The sequence below is a fragment of the Podarcis liolepis genome, assembly GCF_965112155.1.
Source record: "Podarcis liolepis genome assembly, chromosome: 8".
Taxonomy (NCBI): domain Eukaryota; kingdom Metazoa; phylum Chordata; class Lepidosauria; order Squamata; family Lacertidae; genus Podarcis; species Podarcis liolepis.
Window position 1 is genome coordinate 25,113,458 of NC_139560.1, and position 19,055 is coordinate 25,132,512.

Consider the following 19,055-nt stretch of genomic DNA (forward strand, 5'->3'; position numbering starts at 1 on the left):
CACATGCGGTCTAAGGGAATGCGCTGGTCCCAGCACATTCCAGATGTGGCAAAACAAGCTCCGATGTGCAAGTATGAATTATGAACCTACAATGTTTCCTTCCCTGGCACAGTTTCCGCACCTTCTGACGACGCCTGCTTTTACAGCACATGCAGCAGAAAGAAAACACCCAAATCATAACATAGATAGTACAAAGGGAGCATTGAAGAACTTAAGGACAGTTCAAGCACAGGCCACAGTCTTCGTGCCAGATGGGGAAGTTATTGTGTGGCCGGCAGCCCTAACACCAACTAGTCCCACTGAACAGTTTTGCTACTGCAGGAATATGCTCACAGGTGCACCTGTAATTCACACAGGACACCCCTCCTGCTGTCCAGTCACAGGCAAGCATGGAGCTCAGAAGACCTGTGAACAAGCAGATGGGAATTCTGGAAGCTTCTGGCTGCAGAAGAGGGCTCATCGGCATTGCCCTCCTCAGCATTGCCCTGCAGCTGTTATAAGGCCGCATCCATACCATAAATTTATGGGACGCGGGTGGCGCTGTGGGTTAAACCACAGAGCCTAGGACTTTCCAATCAGAAGGTCGGCGGTTCGAATCCCCGCAACGGGGTGAGCTCCCGTTGCTCGGTCCCTGCTCCTGCCAACCTAGCAGTTCGAAAGCACGTCAAAGTGCAAGTAGATAAATAGGTACCGCTCCAGCGGGAAGGTAAACGGCGTTTCCGTGCGCTGCTCTGGTTCGCCAGAAGCGGCTTAGTCATGCTGGCCACATGACCTGGAAGCCGTACGCCAGCTTCATTTGGCCAATAAAGCGAGATGAGAGCTGCAACCCCAGAGTCGGTCATGACTGGACCTAATGGTCAGGGGTCCCTTTACCTTTATACCATAAATTTAAAGCACTATGATGCCACTTTAAAGAGCTGTGGCTCTCCTCCCATCCCCAAGAATTTTGGGAGCTGTAGTTTGTTCAGGGATGCCAAGAGTTGCTAGGATACCTTTATTCCCCTCCCGGAGCTGCAATTCCCAGAGGGGTTTAACAAGCAATCCCTCTTCGCAGGGAACAGTGTTTTGCATTGGATGATAAGGGGATGTCATAAGGTGCTTTGGGCAGTCCACTGTGGAAAAGCAGCATATAAATACAGTGGTACCTCGGGTTACATACACTTCAGGTTACAGACTCCGCTAACCCAGAAATAGTACCTTGGGTTAAGAACTTTGCTTCAGGATGAGAACAGAAATTGTGCTCCGGCGGCGAAGCAGCAGCAGGAGGCCCCATAGGCTAAAGTGGTGCTTCAGGTTAAGAACAGTTTCAGGTTAAGAACGGACCTCTGGAACGAATTAAGTACTTAACCCGAGGTACCACTGTAAACTCATAGTCTGAGGGCCACTCAGTGCACTGTAGACGTACTTGTAGCAAGAGAGCGATGGACTAAGCCCAGGATTGGACAGGCTCAACCCCCCACTAGGTGGCCTTGGACTCGTTAGACATCATTATCTCTCGGCCTAACCTACCTAATAGGGCTGTGAAGGCAAAACAGGTGGGAGCAACCACATACATTTCACTTGAGTTTTTCATTTTCTTTTTCCGGTTGCCAAAGAATGCTTGCTTGACTGTTGGAGGGTGAGCAGGAATGAAATGGAGTATCCTGAAAAGGGGGGGGGGGAGCTGACTGGTTGGTATCCTGAACAGCAGCACTCCCCACTGCAGTATTCTGTTGAATATCCTCTCCAGTTTCTAAAAAAAAGCTTGTGTGATTCTGATCTCTAGCCCAGCTATGGAGGAAACGCCTTCACTGACAACTTTCCCCAGGGGTTTCTTTAACTTTTATTTCTGACTGAAGTGGTACCTTCCCTTCTCTTCATTTTCCTGCATTTTTTATTTTTTTTTTAAGTCAGGGGGAGCTGCCAACAGTGTGTAATGTCTTTTCTTGTCAAGCAAGGTCACCAAGACATTTTGAAAAATGGGCACGATGCCACACTTACCCTTATGAGTCAGCTGTCACTGGGACAGACAATCCCAAGTGAGACTGTCAGCGCTGCAGTAGGACACCGAGTGCAGGGAAAGGTACAATAAACATTTCTGCCAGTGTTTGATGTTACTTCAGAAAATAGCAGTATCCAGCTTGCTTCCCCTTCATTGCAAGTGTTTGCATTCACAGGGGTCATAGTTCAAAATATCCGGAGGGCACCGGATTGGGGAAGCGTGATAACAGAATAAGGCAAGAAAGGAGAACTCTGCAGTAGCAGGAATTAACTCACAGTGTAATGGCAGCAATTATGAGCAGCAATAATGGGCTGTACTGTAATGTGGGCTGTACATTGCAAACTTCCATACAAAATGCCTTGGAACATCTTGGATAGAGACCTTTTGTGTGCATGGAAATTTGAAGTAGCCATAATGATGGGTCTGATTCTGCACACATGACTTAAACTCTTAACACGGGACTCCGTCCCAAACCATTCCCTCTTTAACAGGGAAGAGAGGTGGGCTTTCTGCATCTCAAAGCAGCCACTAATGAATCACTGCGTTGAAGCTGAAACTAACTCTCATGCCTGTATTGATTTCAGTTTCAACATCGTTTTAAGTCCACTCCCGACCCCAAATGCAATTTAATATTGTCAATTGAAAGAAACTGCTGGGCTAAATGATCCAGCAGGACTCTTCCTGCTTTTAGTTTCTTGTTTTTCCTCTTATTAATCCCTCCCTCCCAAAACAATAATCCAATCTGCTCTCTGTATGTACTTAATGCTGCTGTGGCTACGTCAAGCCAATGGTTTCTTGTCCAAGCAACTCAAGAACTGTTTAGTGCAGCTTGTCAGACACGTGGCTCAGTCCAAAGCCCTTCCTATTCCAAATCAGATGCTTCAGGTAATTTGCTTCCATTAAATGTGAATAGAAATCAAATGACCATAAAGGGCAGGCATTAAATACAAACTCACAAAGACAGTGCAAAACAGAAAATGTGCAGAAAACTGCACTCCTTATGTTTTATGGTAGGAACCCATTATTGCTCCAATATTGATTTTGTATTTAAAACAAGGAGAAACAAAATCAGTTTTAAAATACTACATCCAGGAGTATTTTTCTGAATTGTATTGTCTGGTCTGCAGGCAAAGGGTTAGAACAGATCCTGTTCGGTCAAACGGACCAAACCTTCTATCAAGAGACAAAACAGGAAGTGGCAGAATTCTGCTGACAAGCAGAATCTATTTTCACAGAATTGCATGGATTAGAACACATGGATTTTATACTAAAAAACAACCAATTACAGATAGCAAGCAGTCTGTCACACAAGGATAGGGAGCCTGTGGCCCTCCAGATCTTGGTGAACTACAACTCCCATCATCCTTGATCAATGGCAATGCATGCTGGGACTCGGGAGTTTGTTCCTCAAGTTTCCTTCCCATATCCAGATTTCAGGGAGACCTCTGAAACAACAATTATTGGTCTGCTACTTTTATTTTTTCTGTTCAACTATTTTGTTCTGAATAAACCTGCTTTGGTGAAAATTTAGTCTTTTTAGCTGTTCTACTCCTCAGCTACAATTCTTATTTTCTTAAAATTTCTGTCATCTCATTTAACATCATTTTCCAAATAACACCACATTAAGGGTTTTCTATGTCCCATAAACACACACTTGAAGCTACAGAGTATCCTGCGTTCATCTGCAATCTTATGCAAAAAAATTACTTTTCATAATGCATTAATTCCATATGAACATTGCAGTACTTGGCACTTCGATACTAGTTGATAAAAGGAATCCAGTGTTTATAATGTTCATTCCTTCCCATGCATTTGTTTTCCCAAAGTGAAAAGCTAAGGATTACAGCCTTATACCAGAACATCAATCTGATTCTTGGATACAGAATGAGCTAAAGAGCTCCCCCTTGTGTGAGCAAAACAGCCAGCGGCACCCCAAACTTCAAGAAGAAATTTGAACTAGCCAACCGTGGGAGTACATTAGAAGCAAGAAGTCTTTTTTGGGTCAAATTTTCATTTTCATCATTATCAAGCCTGCAGTACTAGAGATTCAGATTTCCTTTTTACTGCGAGGGGCACAAAGGGGTGAACCATGTCTATGTCTGGTAGGGACAATGATAATTCACACAACATAGCCTTATTATCTGCTTAAAGACTGTAGTCAGAAGAAAAACACACACAGCTTTAATTAAAAAACGACAACACCGCCACCAAATTAATCCCAGGTATTCAGGGCTTTATTTTTCACAGGCGAGTAGCCAAAAGCAGAGTTGAAACCAGATTCCATACTGTCTTTTTATACATAACAGTGCTCCACCCAGGTTTAATACTGGCAGCTAGCAATAGATTTACTTTGGGTGGGTAACTTTTCTGTACTCTTGGCCTCAAGTGTGTGTGTGTGTATGTATAAGCTTCTTCGCATCAGAGCTTTTTTTGCAAATGCTATAAACCGGTTGCCACTGTTTGGGCTGTGCCACAGGTTAGGGCTCCCCCATCATTGACTGATAATACAGCACAGTCTCCAGCAGAACCAGGTCAACCTTTTTTCCCAATAAGCACACAGTAAATGATTAATTTAAAAACAGCCACCACAAACTGGAGTGTACACAACTGGGGGGAGTGAGAACAGTGGAATGAGGGGGACATGAAGAAGGCAGAAAGCAAGTTTAAAAGCATATAAAATGGGAGCAAATACATTCCTTCCAGAATTCCCAACTCAAGGGTGAGAGTGCTGCAGCCCCAGTGTGGAGTTCAGTGGTTATGGGACAAAACATTCGAGTCTGACCACATCGCATATTGGGACCTGATCAAAACCCGCATTTTTCTAGTGGTCCAGGTTCCATTTCCATAGAAAGCATAGGGCACACACGTCACTCTGAACTGAGTGTGCACGTGCCGCTTTGAGATAGGATAAGCGGTGCCTCTACAGAAAATGCCGCATTTCACGAAGACTTTTACATTACTGATATTTATCAATATGGAAACAACATTCGTATAGGATGCTTTCCTTTCTATGGGGATTAAAGACTGTCCACCTTCCGAGTTCACTCATGCAAAGTATTTTTAAATTCCTCCATGGAAAAAAGTACACAGCCCGGAATTCAAAGTGTGCGTCTAAAGTACATCTGTGTGCACACAGATTATGTTGATGATGTTGGCTTCCCCTTCCAGCAGCAGTCCAGCCTCCACGGGATGCTACTTCACAGGGTCCCTGGACTTTTCGGAGCAGCATTTGGGGGAGGGGGGGTGCTAAGCGTGTGTCAGGGAGTTACTGCTGGAAGAGAGAGGCTGAAAAGCCCCAGTGAACACAAGGTGCATTGTTTTCCAGCCACAGTAAAATATTAACACTGATTTTTGCCAAAGATCTGCATGTGCACTCTATCTATGGATATAATTAACTGTGCATGTGAGCACTAGTTTCAGCTGACAAACATGGCTTTTGGCAGCACTGTATTCTAACTAGGGCCGCATCTCTACCAGTGTGAGTGGGAATTTTATTACTGACTCCAGCAGTCATATTTTGCAGGCTCTGCAAAACAGGACAGGCTCTTTGGGAGAATGGGCATTATTAACACTAAACTGAACAGTGTGAAATGTTCATTCGGAAGAGCCCTAACATTTTCTGACTTTGGTCTTGAATAAATAGAAAAACACACACATACACATTGGTCTCTCTTGAGTAACTGACTCTAAAGGGATTAAGACAGAAAACTAAGTGACCTTGAGCATCAACCAAAACAAAACCAAAAAACCAACCCATTTGGAAATTATGCAGCATGCTAAGAATACACAGATGTAAAAGTACACATATTTCAAAATATGATCAAGAAACCCAACATTTGTCGACGGGGAAAGTTCCAGACATGTGCATTTCCCCCAGGCCGGTAACATTTAGCACAGTTGCAGCAAATAGGATATAGCAGCTTTTGATGCAAGAGTTTGCACATTCATGATTGAAAAGAAAAACAGAGCTTTCCATGGATTAGCAGCTGCATAGTGAGCGCATTCAAAAAGCTGATCCTTTGTGGCACATAAGAAGTCATGGATTATGGTGGTCTTTTTTCTATTTACAGTCACTTTGCTTGTATGCTGAAGTTATTGACAATGCTTCATATCTTGCAGTGCATATCCCATGACATTATCACAGCAAGCAGCTCTTCCCAGCTGAAGGGTGTTGGAAAGGATGTGGGTTCTCACTTAACCGGTCACCTTAGCCATGTCTTTTGGAGTAAGCAGCCCCACAACGTGATTGGCACACACAAATCAAGACCAACTAAACACAGAAAGCAGAATCTATGCAAAACTGGCCTGATCCCAACAGCTTAAGATTTTGGGGTTCAATACTTCATTATTATGATTATTTCATTTCTTGGGAATGATGCCGTGAGACCAATTTTCCAGTGGGTGGGGGGATAAAAAAAAACACACCAGGGAACAAAAACTGCTGAAGCATTCTGTAAAACTGACCCCTGGAAGAAGTGGAGTTAGTTTGTATAAATGTGGGTTGTTGTTTTTAATGTTACACCACAATAATACAAAGAACATTGTATCAACCATGGGTAAGCTGCTGCGTTAGGCCAGGCAGAGATTTGCAAAGCTTTAATCATGAATTTTGGTTTATAATTTGGATCATTTTGCTGCTGTTGGGAGCTTAGGTCTTTAAAGAGAAAAGAACGGTGTAGCTGAAGTGATGATAAACATACAGGAAACAGCGGAGATGTTAGAAAATAAACAATATATAAATATATATGTGTGTGTATGTGCCAATGGCTCTGGGCCTGTCTTCTTGCCAAGGGCCGACACAGCCCTGATTGTGTAACAGAATGTCATGAACACAATGAACATTTAGCAGGGTCACAAAATTATAAAAATGACCTGAACAAAATCATGAACCTACTGTCTAATACTTAGCACCCTGCTGACTGAAATATGGAACTGTTGATTTCCTGAAAAAAATCTAACAGCACAGAAAAGCTTAGGTGTCAGATTGAGAACACAGGCAGAGCATCTTTCAGTCAAAAAGGTTCTCTTGAAAACAAACAAGAATGTAAAATGCCCACAACTGAAAAACGAACAAAAAACAACAACTGGTTGCCAGTTAACTTGGAGTTATCGTCCTCAATCAAAGAAAGGCCTTCAGAAGGCATCCACACACTACTTGAACAAAGACTATCACAGGAACCCTTCAGGAACAAGCAACTATTTTGCCTTTAAACATATTACTACGGTTTTGAGTGTCAAGTGCAGAAGATCTGAGCCAATGGATGGCAAGTGACGGCAGCGAATGATTTGCGATACACGGATGAGCTCCATGTTAACAAGGTCCAAGGACTCTGGTTGCTGAAGATGTTGTCCCCCTGTCTCCTCCGCCTATTCTCTTGTCGACCTTCAAGCAGGGAGTTCAGAACCAGGCCCAGTTTTGCTTCTTTGCTCTCAGAGGCACACTTCTGGAACAAATCTAGAAACTGATTCTCTCTCTTTCTCCTCCTCTCTTGTCTGTCTCTCTATCTCTTGCCAATTCCATTGGTTACTTTTGTTTTCGAATGGCGATTCCTCCTCCTAGATGAATGGCTCTCGCTGTTGCTGGAGTGTTTGGGCGGACTGTCTTCCGTTCCTAACAAGCAAGTCACATACACACACACATTTATACAAGTGAGATGTGGTTATTTTAAAGAGCAACTTTTCTTACTGGCAAATGTAAATCTCTGGATTTATTAATGCATACTGAGACATTTTAGTTGAAACCGTTATGCCATCTAGTGGCTTAACTCCCAAATTATATTCCCCAAATTATATCACCTGTTAAGAAAACTGTTTACCTACAATGTAGCATAATTGTCTCAACTCTTTCTTCAGTCTTGATATTAAGCTAGCTAGCACGTGGAAACACGAGGTGCTGGAGCACGACTCTGGGGCAGAATAACTCTATAGACCAGTGTTTCCCAAACTTGGGTATCCCGCTTTTTTTGGACTTCAGTTCCCATTTCCCCTGCCCACTGGTCTTGTTAGCTAGGGATGATGGGAGTTGTTGTCCAAAAACAGGTGGAGACCCAAGTTTGGGAAGCAACGATCTATAGGTTTGCAAGGCAGAAGCCGTGGGTGAGATCCTGGTCTCCATACTCTGCTTCCCAAACCCTATGAAAATCTAGTGGGTATGCATGTGAACTTTGAGGATCCTCAAGAGTGAGGGGTAGGAGATGAGAGCAGTGCACAACTGTAAGCAGATGGGACACTGCTGTTGGTGGGATGGGGAAGAGATAAAGAGAAAGGCTGAGAAGAAAGCAAGCAAAACTAACTCTTTACTCAGCCAACCCCCAGGAACTGCGGCGAGCTTCTTTGCAGGGGCATCAAGCAGTAGAATTCTAGCTGTGTGATTCCACATTTATCCACAGCTGCAAAGGGAACCACACTAACAGGACACATTTGTCATGCAGTTGACCATGCGTAGCTGGACCCCTGAACGGACAAGTCTGGTCCTCATGAGGCCACAGTTTTTTTGGCCACTTCTGGGTGAGAAGTGGCTGCATGGATGTCAGATCAGGACAGGGATGACAATCAGCTGGGACCTCACTCTCAACACATGACAGCGTTCAACCCGTGTGCTTTTTTTTTGTCACCCAGACATTTTGCGTAGCATAGGCGGCCAGTTTTGAAGGCGAGACTTTCGCCTTGGGCTGCCAAAGCAGCCGATCAAACCCCAGGTTCCAAATTTAGAAGCTTTAACATTTAGAAGCTTTGGGAGGAATTCAACGCAGAGCTAAAATTGCTCCAGCGGTAAGAGTAATTTCCCCCCTCCTCCCTGCACACTGTTCTGGAGATTTTTTGACAGCCCCAAAGCCAATTTGGGGGGGGGTGAAGGAGAGGAAGGGGAGCCCCGCTGCACCAGCAGAATTCCTTGAGCACGCTTCTGCAAGTGGGGGTCTGTTAGTTTAATCCAACCCTTTATTAAGATTAAGTAAACCACAAAGAATGGCAAAGGAAAACAAGGAAGAAGTAGATGGTGGCATTATCAGACAGAAAAGTGTAAAAGATAAAACAACACAATTTAACACAGATGATGCTGGAAAAATTAGGGAACAAGGAAAAGGAACATTGGAACCAAAAGTGGAAAAGGAAATAAATTCCCCAACAAAAAAACTTATCCCCAACATCTAGGCAACATGTTTAATATACCTTGGATGGGGTGTCAGAACAGTATTTGGGGCACGAATACATTTTTTTTAATGGGGGGGGGAGAGAGAGAGAGAGAGAAGGACCCTCAACCCTCATTGGGCTGCTTTTTGGAAAGCTTCTCCTCTTTAGAGTTCCCTCACACCTCAAAAATATTTCTTGAACTTTTGCAAACTTTGTGGTTCCCCCAAATCTGCCCCTTTTGTGTGGGTGGTGCTACTTCAGCTGCGAGTCAGAGAACTGAGATGCCTGTTAGCTTATACGATTCAGTTTTAGACCATTTTAATTTGACCCCCTTAACAACTAAACACAAGAAAGAAACATGCTGGTATGTTTCAAAAACCTAAATAAAATATACAAATTATCATCATTTATTAATTTATATAACCACTTGCCAAAATGGAATATGCCACTAAAGCTGAAAAATATAAAGAAAGAAAAAATGTTTTCAGCACTGCCATATTTTGTGAGAAAAGTTTATTTTGTTTAGAATTTTATAGATTTCAAGAAAGTTTTTAAAAGATGGGGGAAAGGAATTGCTAGGAAATTGTATTAAGAGATCATATTACAGAAAAATGTGTTTTCATATAACGTAGAAGAAACACGTGTATATAAAAAAGATTACAAAGAGCTTTAAAAAGTTTGTTGAAAATCAGAAGGAAAAATCTGTGTTAATAAATGTTCTCTCTTTGTATGTATTTAGAAACAAGTGTTTCATTTACAATAAAATTTCAATTCACGACAAAGAACAACTGCTATATAAAGTCTGGGCTATTAAAATGCTTAACAGTAATTTTATTTCATCCCCCACTCCATATTGACATAAGGACGGAGGGGCCTAGATGCAAGGAACCAGACAAATGGATCTGCACGCCAAAGAGGGCTTGAACTTGGGTTTCTCAAATGGCAGCCCTACCCTGTAGCATCCCAACTCACAAAATGGGATGAGGGCGCATTTCTTCAAAGAAGGAAGACAAACTTCCATTGGGCATGAACGTTGTAGAGCATCTGAAGTAGCTCCTTCCATCCCAGCCAATTTAACAGTACAGCTGGGATGGGGATCGTGTGAGCCCTCCGAAGACTACAACTTTCATTGTCCCACACTGTGGACCACAATGGCTGGAGCCGTCCAACAAGTGGAGCGCCACAGGTACTCCATCCCTCTGATTCAGAAGAGAGAGCAAGCCTCAATGCATAAGCAGGCATTAAGGCAAGACTCAAGGCAAGTGCGATGTTCACTTTGTTCATCTATTCTCTTTCAAGCCACCGTTTCCAGCGTGAATTATTTCTAATGTTAAACACAAGGCCATCGTTCACGATCCTTTGCCTGCGTGTCTTTGATGTGGCTTTTAAGTGCCGGCGTTAGTATAAGGGCGGACGCCCTCAGAGCATCTCTGGCGCGTGACCCCTCCCTCGCTGCCACAGTCATCAGTGGCGCCATGGTGACGAGGCCTGACCTTGCTGTGGTGAAGCCTCCCGTCACAGCTGGAAAGGCCACCTACTTACCCTAGAACCAGGGAGAAGGCTACAAAAAGCACTGAGTGCCCCAGAATCTTCAGTGCCCTAGAACTGTGCCCTGGAATCTTAAGGCTAATGATAGACCTGCGAAGCCCAGTTGCTGCTTCACGCCACTTGGGGTGCCCATTATCCTAGGCATCATCTTTATTGTGTACTGGCATGCTGATGAAAGGTGGTCTATTAAACTAAATCTATCTATCTATCTATCTATCTATCTATCTATCTATCTATCTCTCTATCTATCTGAGGGCCATTAAAAAACCAACTTGGGAATTCAGCCAAGAAAGCTGCTGAAAAGGAAACGATTAGGGTGGGTGGGGAGGGAGATGTTTGTATGTCTGTGTGTGTGTGTGTGTGTGTGTGTGTGTGAGTGAGAGAGAGGGGGGGGACACCCACACCCATATATCTCCAAGGACTATTTGGCTGGGACAGAATGTACCATACAAACCACCAGTACCTCTAGTAAACTTAGAGTTAAGCCAGGAAGCATCTGGGATGTATGAGCTGTCTTCACTTTCTGACAGCGTCTGTGGAGACAAAGAGGATCATCGTGGGGTTTCCACCTTTGCAATCATCTACGCTTATTGCCTCCAAACTCTATTGAACGTTCTTTCTGAAAACTGCAGAGATGACTGGTCAAACACTATACACAGTGCATTTTTCTCGCGCCTTCTTCCTAATGTACACACCGGGCTATACAGGTCTAACAGCTAGGAGGGGAGAGTAAAAGGCTTAATCATGTCCCCTGCGCTTTGTTATGTAACCCAAACCTCCTCCTTGTGCTTGGCATTCCCATCTGCCCTTCCGCCCAGGTGCAATGACAATTTTAAAAATTGCTTTTCCAGCTGTAAGACTGGAATGATCAGGATGACTACACAGTAGGGAGTTCATTGGGTTTGACTTCTGCTTAAGCAATGCAAGTCTTCCTGCAAAGAGTGGACTTCTTAAATTTACGCATGAACAAACGCTATGTTTTTCCCCATTTACATGGTGCTCAATACCATGTCAGCAGGCATATGATAGAAGGGATCATTTCCTTCCTTTTTGGTAACAGAGCACCCACATCTATGTGGCGTAGGATTTATTGAGGTGCACGAAATCATGAGGCAAGAGCACCCGTTTAGTGAGGAGGGAAGGTGTTGCAAGATCAAGTTACTATTCTTTGGGAGAGTAATAAGACTGGCTAGGTCTACAATTCAGAGCTCAAGAACTCCGCTGCATCACGCCAAAAGGACCACTGAGTTCAGGATCCTGAGTCCACTGAACCAAAAGCCTTCTAAAGACTGAAGGACTCTTTCAGTCTGCAGAAGGCAAAATCCGGACCCAATCCATTAGAAATAACCAAAATCAATGCTCTTATAATAAAATGCTTTGGGGGGGGGGGTAATTTCTTCTCTATGTCCAAGAACAGATTTTAGAATCTTGACACCTTACCCTCCCCAAGCTTCGGCAAAATAGACTTTTAACATGGCTTCCACACAAGCGTCTTTCAAAATGTGCCTTGTGCCCAGTTAAGCCTTACCTTTTCTCGCTGTCCGTAGTGGTCCGCATACCAAACCATTCCATATAAACAAAGGAAAGTAGTAACGGCCTACAACATTGGGGAAAGGAATGAAAAGGAGGGAGAAGAGTCAAAACCTACCAGCTTCTACATTCATTCCTTTATTATTTCAGGGCATGGCACCCCATCTTTCAACAAGTTGCCTCAGGATGACTTACAATGCATCGCTGGAGGTGAACAATGTTGATGAACACTGAGCCTCTCTTCCTGGTGTATACATAAGTACCTATTTATACTACAAATGTTTTTATTTTACACTACCACTATGAACAGGGAGGGCTATCACCCAATTAAAAAAACAAACCAAAACACAACTATGTATATGAATTTTAGTGTTGAATTCTACACCGGAGGCCTGCTGCTTCAGAGGTTATAGCAAATATTAGGAATCTCTGGCCTGTGAGGTAAAGGAGGAACTCCAGGCCTTTGGGACTCTCCTCAAGCGACACACCCCTTCCCAGTCCTGCTTTGTACACCACCCTTCAGTGTTTTGGTCTGGCTGGGATATGTACTCTAATCTGTGAATGCTTTTTTTCTTGTCTGGATGGAGGATAGAGAGGATAGAGCTTACTGGGTAATGGTAAAATTCACATTGAATGATCTGTCCATTTTTCCTCTGGCCCCACACACCATTGGCGTTGGGGGGGGGATCCATCCCTGGCTATAGAATTTGGCAGAAGCTTCACTACGCCAGCAGAGCACCAGCCGGGGATAGATTTCTTGGTGGAAGAATCCGCCACTTCAATTATTATTTTTAAGCAATTCATCTAGGTTAAACATTGCAGCCTGGTCACAAAGTTGTGTTAATGGGTAGATTCCGGCTTACATTTAGCCAATGACCAAAGAGACATGGCAACTAACATGGTTGCTGTACCAAAGAGGAAGACCTAAGGAGTAAAATAAAGAGCCACTTACCACACAAAGGAGCCAAAACACAACATATAATATCTGTGTTTTGGAGAAGAGGTCTTGACCAAATTTGATGCACACAATAGCTTCCAGGAAACCAATAACTCTGAGGGAATGATAAAAGATGTACAGGCTTTTTTAATTTAAGAGCATGCTTTAATATCTTCACTGGGGGGTGTGGGTGTTTGCATGATTTTGTGAGATGGTTTATAAATTGCTCTCTTGTTATGGAGGGCTAAATAAGCTTTGAGGGCCATCCATAAAACAGCTCACTTTTGAAAGCCTTTAAAATAAATCCTCTACCTTGGGTCAGGCTCCGTCCCCTTTAACAAAAACCCCTATCATTTTTTTGTTACAATTTTGATCCCCTTAATAAACAACCCCTTAGAGCAGTTTTATATCTTAGTCAGAGCTGCTTTGTAATGCAAATGTAAAAAAAATGTACATGGGCTAGAATGATACATAGAATGATATGCCTCCATTTCTGTATTACCAGCAGGCGGGTGGCAACATAAATAGTATGTTGTGAACGTGTGAACATGCCATGACAGGAAGAGACTAGCTTCTGTCAGTCAATAAAAGTGGTATCTGGTGGCATCACAGTTCAGTGGTAGAGCACTATCCCATTATATGCGGGTGGCGCTGTGGTCTAAACCACAGAGCCTAGGCCTTGCTGATCAGAAGGTCGGAGGTTCGAATCCCCGAAACGGGGTGAGCTCCCGTTGCTCGTTCCCTGCTCCTGCCAACCTAGCAGTTCGAAAGCACGTCAAAGTGCAAGTAGATAAATAGGTACCGCTCCGGTGGGAAGGTAAATGGTGTTTCCGTGCGCTGCTCTGGTTGGCCAGAAGTAGCTTAGTCATGCTGGCCACATGACCCGGAAGCTGTCTGCGGACAAACGCCGGCTCCCTCAGCCTATAGAGCAAGATGAGCACGCAACCCCAGAGTCGTCCACGACTGGACCTAACGGTCAGGGGTCCCTTTACCTTTTATCCCCCATTATAATAGGGATGGAGAGCCTGTGGCTCCAGTTAGGACGGCTAATGGTCAGGGTGATGGAAGAACTCCAAGTATAGGGCGGTATATAAATTCAATAAATAAACAAATAAACACTTCAACAACTTCGGGAGGACCACAGATTCCCTAACTTTGTTTTAATTTTTTTAAAGAATGAACAAGTTTCTAATTCTCATGTTTATGATGATTTCAGAAGCCAGAGGGGTATCTGAATAAAGTTTCTAGTGATGGAGGTCTTGTACAGATCCTTGCTTCTCTCTGTGATGATCTAGTACAAGTGGCAGAATAAAATTATGCAAAACAGGAGACATTTGCATGATTATATGGTTTTCAAAATCCAGGTTTTCTTAATGAAGAATTTAAATTATGGAATTTCATTTCTTTCTTTCTCTCTCTTTTTCCTTTTTAAGCATACTGTGTGCATACATGCATACTGGCCATTATTTCTCTTAAGAGCTTTCTTTTTCTTCCTTAAGTGTATTTTACAAGGATTTCACTGGATGAGCAAGTTCATTTAACTTACGGTTTAAGATTACACTTAAGGAAGGGAGCCTAATCCTTCTGGCAAGACACTAAGCAGCTTTCGCCAGATAGATGAAAATTCAGTTTACCACATTAAAAAAACAAAACCCCAGTGAGATACCAGTAAGTTGTCTGTTACATTAACTGTCTCTGATTATATTTATTTGTGTCTTGAGCTCCTTGAACCAAGAGACGATCTGAACTGATGCAGGATTAAAATCCAACTCCCTGCCCCTGCTTCGTAACAGAGAGCATCAGGCAATCAAAGAGCTATGGCCAAGAGTAAAAATGGGAACTCTAGTCCCATTTACTTCCACTAAGCATTGCGCAAGTATTTACGGGTGCATCTTACTTGTGCATCTTTATGTTTTCAGAAATTCAACAGCCATTATTTAGAAATAAGACAGACCTCTTAATTCAGACCTTTCTTACATTCTCTTTCCTCTTGTCTGGTTTTTTTAAAAAAAACTTTTGCCAATTGCTTTCATTCCCTCCCCTCCCTTTGTTGTCTTCCTCACACCAATGCCAAAATTTAGACCTTTGGGGTAGGGCTCTGTCCCATTCCCACCAACCTTCTGTTAACATATCAAGGGGCACATACAGTGAAGGTGTTAAAAGTAAAAAAGAAACGGGTGGAAGACTTGCCCCCAAATCCAGGTGCCAAGTTATTTCTTCCACTTCTTCTCTAAAAGTTATGGCTGTAATCCTTATATACTACCTGAAGGTCCCACTGAATTCAACAGAAGTCTGAGAGTACAACTACAACAATATACTATAAGGCTCCATTCTAAAATGACAACAAAGCAAACCTTAGTCTAGATATACTACAGTCTATCTTTCAACTTAGAAATGAGCAAGCTGGCCCAAAATAAGCACAGAATACTGCCAAGTAAAAGCAAGTTATGTAGCACAGGTGGTTCTCAGCCCTTAGCTCTGAATTTGTCTAAGGCACTTGCAGCAGAATGGATGTTTCCTGCATTTGACTTAGTCGCACCTTGCGTCAGTCCCCTGCGCGTTAGCTGTATGCAGTCTGGATTACTGTAACACACTCTACAGTCATACCTCGGGTTAAAGACGCTTCAGGTTGCGTTTTTTCAGGTTATGGACCCACCGAAACCTGGAAGTACAGGAATGGGTTACTTCCAGGTTTTGGGGGTCGCGCATGCGCAGAAGCGCCAAATCACGCTTTGCACATGCGCATAAACACTGAATCGCAACCCGCGTGTGCGCAGATGCGCCGCTGTGGGTTGCGAACGCTGCGGTTGCGAACGTGCACCCTGCACAGATCACGTTCGCAACCTGAGCGTCAACTGTATGTGGGGTTTCTGCTTTACCCGGTCTGGAAGTTTCAAGTGGTGCTACACGCAGCAGCAAAAACAATTCGAGGGGCTGGACGCTTCCATTGCACCTATGTTGCACTAGTAACTTTGGCTGCCTGTGTATTTCCAGCTCCAATGTAAGGGGCTGGTAATAGCTCTTAATACCCTAGAGTCTGGGGCCAATAAAGACTTTTCTGTTCCGGTCAGCGTTTGGATGATTTTTTATTTTGGTGCTGTGTTTTAATAACTGTTTTATGTGCTGCTCTGATTTTGGCTTTGTTTCTTTCATGTGATTTTAGTAATGTGGTTTTCGTTATTATGTTGGACTGCGTTGGAAAGGTAATGACCCTAAAAAGGTGGTTTAAATAGCTATTGAAGTAAAACAAATAAATAAACAGAAGAGAATTTGATGTCTCCACTCTGAGAGCCCACTAAACTTTGTAGAAGGCAACCCCTGCCTCCCCTTTTCTGTTTAATTTTAATGCCAGTGGTGTTGTTCAACAAATAGTACTTAGGAAAGCAGGCTTCATCGTCTTCTTTGCCAAAAGTGGAGCAAAATTACGAATGAGACTTGGAGGATGGATCTGGCATGAAGTAAGTGATGACATGGGAATGTTCCTAGGCATGGCCAAGTCAACTGATTAAATTAGCCCGTTTAAATTTGCCAAGGGCACAAAGCAGCAGTTTAGAAGTCCCTCAGGGCCTATTAGCTCAGCGTGACCTTCTTAACAAGGGCAGACTATGCTGATCTGAACGCTGCTATTTTTGTAACCTCATGAGCTGAAAGCCTTCCTTTGAAAGGCTTGGATGTTCTACACCAATTTGTTTCCTTTTCTCTTATGTTGTGTGCAGGAGAGAAAACAATCGGTTCCAGAGGATCACAGAAAGCTGGAAATAGCCTGGGGGTCATCTAGTTCATACCAAACCAGATTTCTTCACACGCCAATATGCTCTGCCCCATTCCCCCCCCCCCAAGAATTCATGTTACAGAGTGCCACAAACAGAACCAACCAAGTTTGTGTGCACACTGTCCATTTAAGGCACATTTAAAGCACAGGACTTCCCCCATAGAATTCTGGGAACTGTAGTTTCTTAAGGGTGCTGGGAATGGTCATCTCTGTTAGGGCTTTGGGAATTTTAATATCTATAGAGCTTTGAGAGAGACTGCCTCCCCACCAGTGTCACGTTATGTTTTTCTATTAAATACTTATTGAAATATTACTAAAATGCTAGCATGAATGGCCAGGGTTCCTGTTCCCCGGGACAGCCTCTACACGTTTAGCAGCCTTCCTCTCTGCATTTGTGTCCCCCAACATGTGGATGATGTGCTAGCAGAGCTGCCAAGGGATGCAGCTGTGGGGCAGCAACCTGGATGAAGTCAAGCTGGCCTGGTTGGTGCCAGGATAGGAATCTGCCTTGCATCCCTATATCTGCCACCTTGAGTTACACAGAGAAGAAGAAGAAGAAGAAGAGTTTGGATTTGATATCCCGCCTTTCACTCCCTTTAAGGAGTCTCAAAGCGGCTAACATTCTCCTTTCCCTTCCTCCCCCACAACAAACACTCTGTGAGGTGAGTGGGGCTGAGAGACTTCAAAGAAGTGTGACTGGCCCAAGGTCACCCAGCAGCTGCATGTGGAGGAGCGGAGACGCGAACCCGGTTACCCAGATTACGTGACTACCACTCTTAACCACTACACCACACTACACCAATAAATAGAAATTGAACCCCCACGGAGCATGTAATTAAAAGCTTTTGGGATGCAAAGTTGTTCTTGTCACTGAGTCAACACTACAATAGTCTCAATGTTTTCAACAGCAACAAAAACTTACCCAAACACCCAGCACTGAGTTCCTACCCTTTTGCACTGTGTGTCTGTGAGATAAGCATAGTATTGCCTGGAAGTAAAAACAGAGGAGAAAATTTCAATGAAACAGATAGTTGCACATGTAGGTTATAGTTAGCAAAAACAACTGGGGAGGGGGCTGATATTCAATTTTTGGAGAAAGCAGCTCAATTACTTGGAACATGGTAAAGGCTCAGCCATATTTGAGAACTACCTCAAACTTCTCTACTGCTATCTTGGAGATCAAGTGAATGTGACAATTGTAAACCAATGACTGAAACTTGGTCAGCGATAAAGAGGGATGTACAATTGAGGATGGGAAAGTGAGCAGAAAAGTCAGCTAGCATGTCAGTGGAACGTCTGTTTGCCTGAATGCAGCCACACAAAGGAGCACAAAGCAGCCACAGCCCGAAGCTTAGATTGACATGTCTGCATTTTCTGCCAACCGTCTCTATTTTAATATTGTAAGTTGTTTCTCCTACTTTTTTCCTTTTGAAATTTAGCTCCTGTGAGATTTGACCGAGGAAAGAAGGAATCAGAGTCTAGAAATTAAGAAGCGATTCAGGACAGAGATCTTTTGAACAATGGGAACTAAGACTTGTAATCCTTTGCACCTTTACCCAGAGTAAGCTCCACTGAATAAAAATGTGTTTTACTTCCAACAAAAAACTGCACTGCATGGAAATCTGTTGAATGGGAAACAGAATTGTGTTAAAAGCTTTTCAAGCTTGTAGCCAGGGGGGCGAGGAATTATTGAACATCTGGAATATACATTTGCCTAACACACTTGCTGTCATTCCACCTGCTGTTTTACAGGTGATTTTACATTCCCTGACATGCTTGTTGTTATTTAATTGTATTAGTGTCTAAGTGAGCAATTGGGTGGAATGCCCTATGGTCCTTTTTGGACATACCAAGCCAGGTTTCCCTAGCCAGATGCTCTCTAGGGATTTTGGACTACAAGTGCCACCACTTCTGACCACTGCCCATTCTGACAGACTGATGGAACTCAGAGTCCAATCCCCGAGAGAGCACCAGGTTGAGGAAGGTTGCCCTAAACCTTAGCAGCAGTGAGCCTGGGGCTTGTGTGCTCTCTGCTTCTTCTTTGGCAAAGCTGTGAGAAGGAGATCAAAACCGCTGCTTCCTGTTTCCAGACTCTGGCTAGTTTGAGCTATGGCTTTTTTTCAAACAAGTCAAGATCAAGTTTGTGATTTTAGGAC

The 19,055-nt window shown here is 43.4% G+C and overlaps 1 protein-coding gene across 1 annotated transcript in view; it reads right to left on the bottom strand.

Annotated features, from left to right (window-relative positions):
• Positions 1 to 4,197: 4,197 nt before the first annotated feature.
• Positions 4,198 to 19,055, bottom strand: part of PTDSS1 (phosphatidylserine synthase 1) — a 38,222-nt gene continuing 23,364 nt past the window's right edge. The window contains exons 9-13 of the mRNA XM_083517317.1: positions 17,822 to 17,887; positions 13,143 to 13,242; positions 12,189 to 12,257; positions 11,124 to 11,193; positions 4,198 to 7,592 (exon numbers count right to left, since the gene is read on the bottom strand). Of these exons, the coding sequence (XP_083373443.1) occupies positions 7,483 to 7,592; positions 11,124 to 11,193; positions 12,189 to 12,257; positions 13,143 to 13,242; positions 17,822 to 17,887 (415 nt within the window). The 3' untranslated portion in view covers positions 4,198 to 7,482. The remainder of the gene's footprint in view (positions 7,593 to 11,123; positions 11,194 to 12,188; positions 12,258 to 13,142; positions 13,243 to 17,821; positions 17,888 to 19,055) is intronic.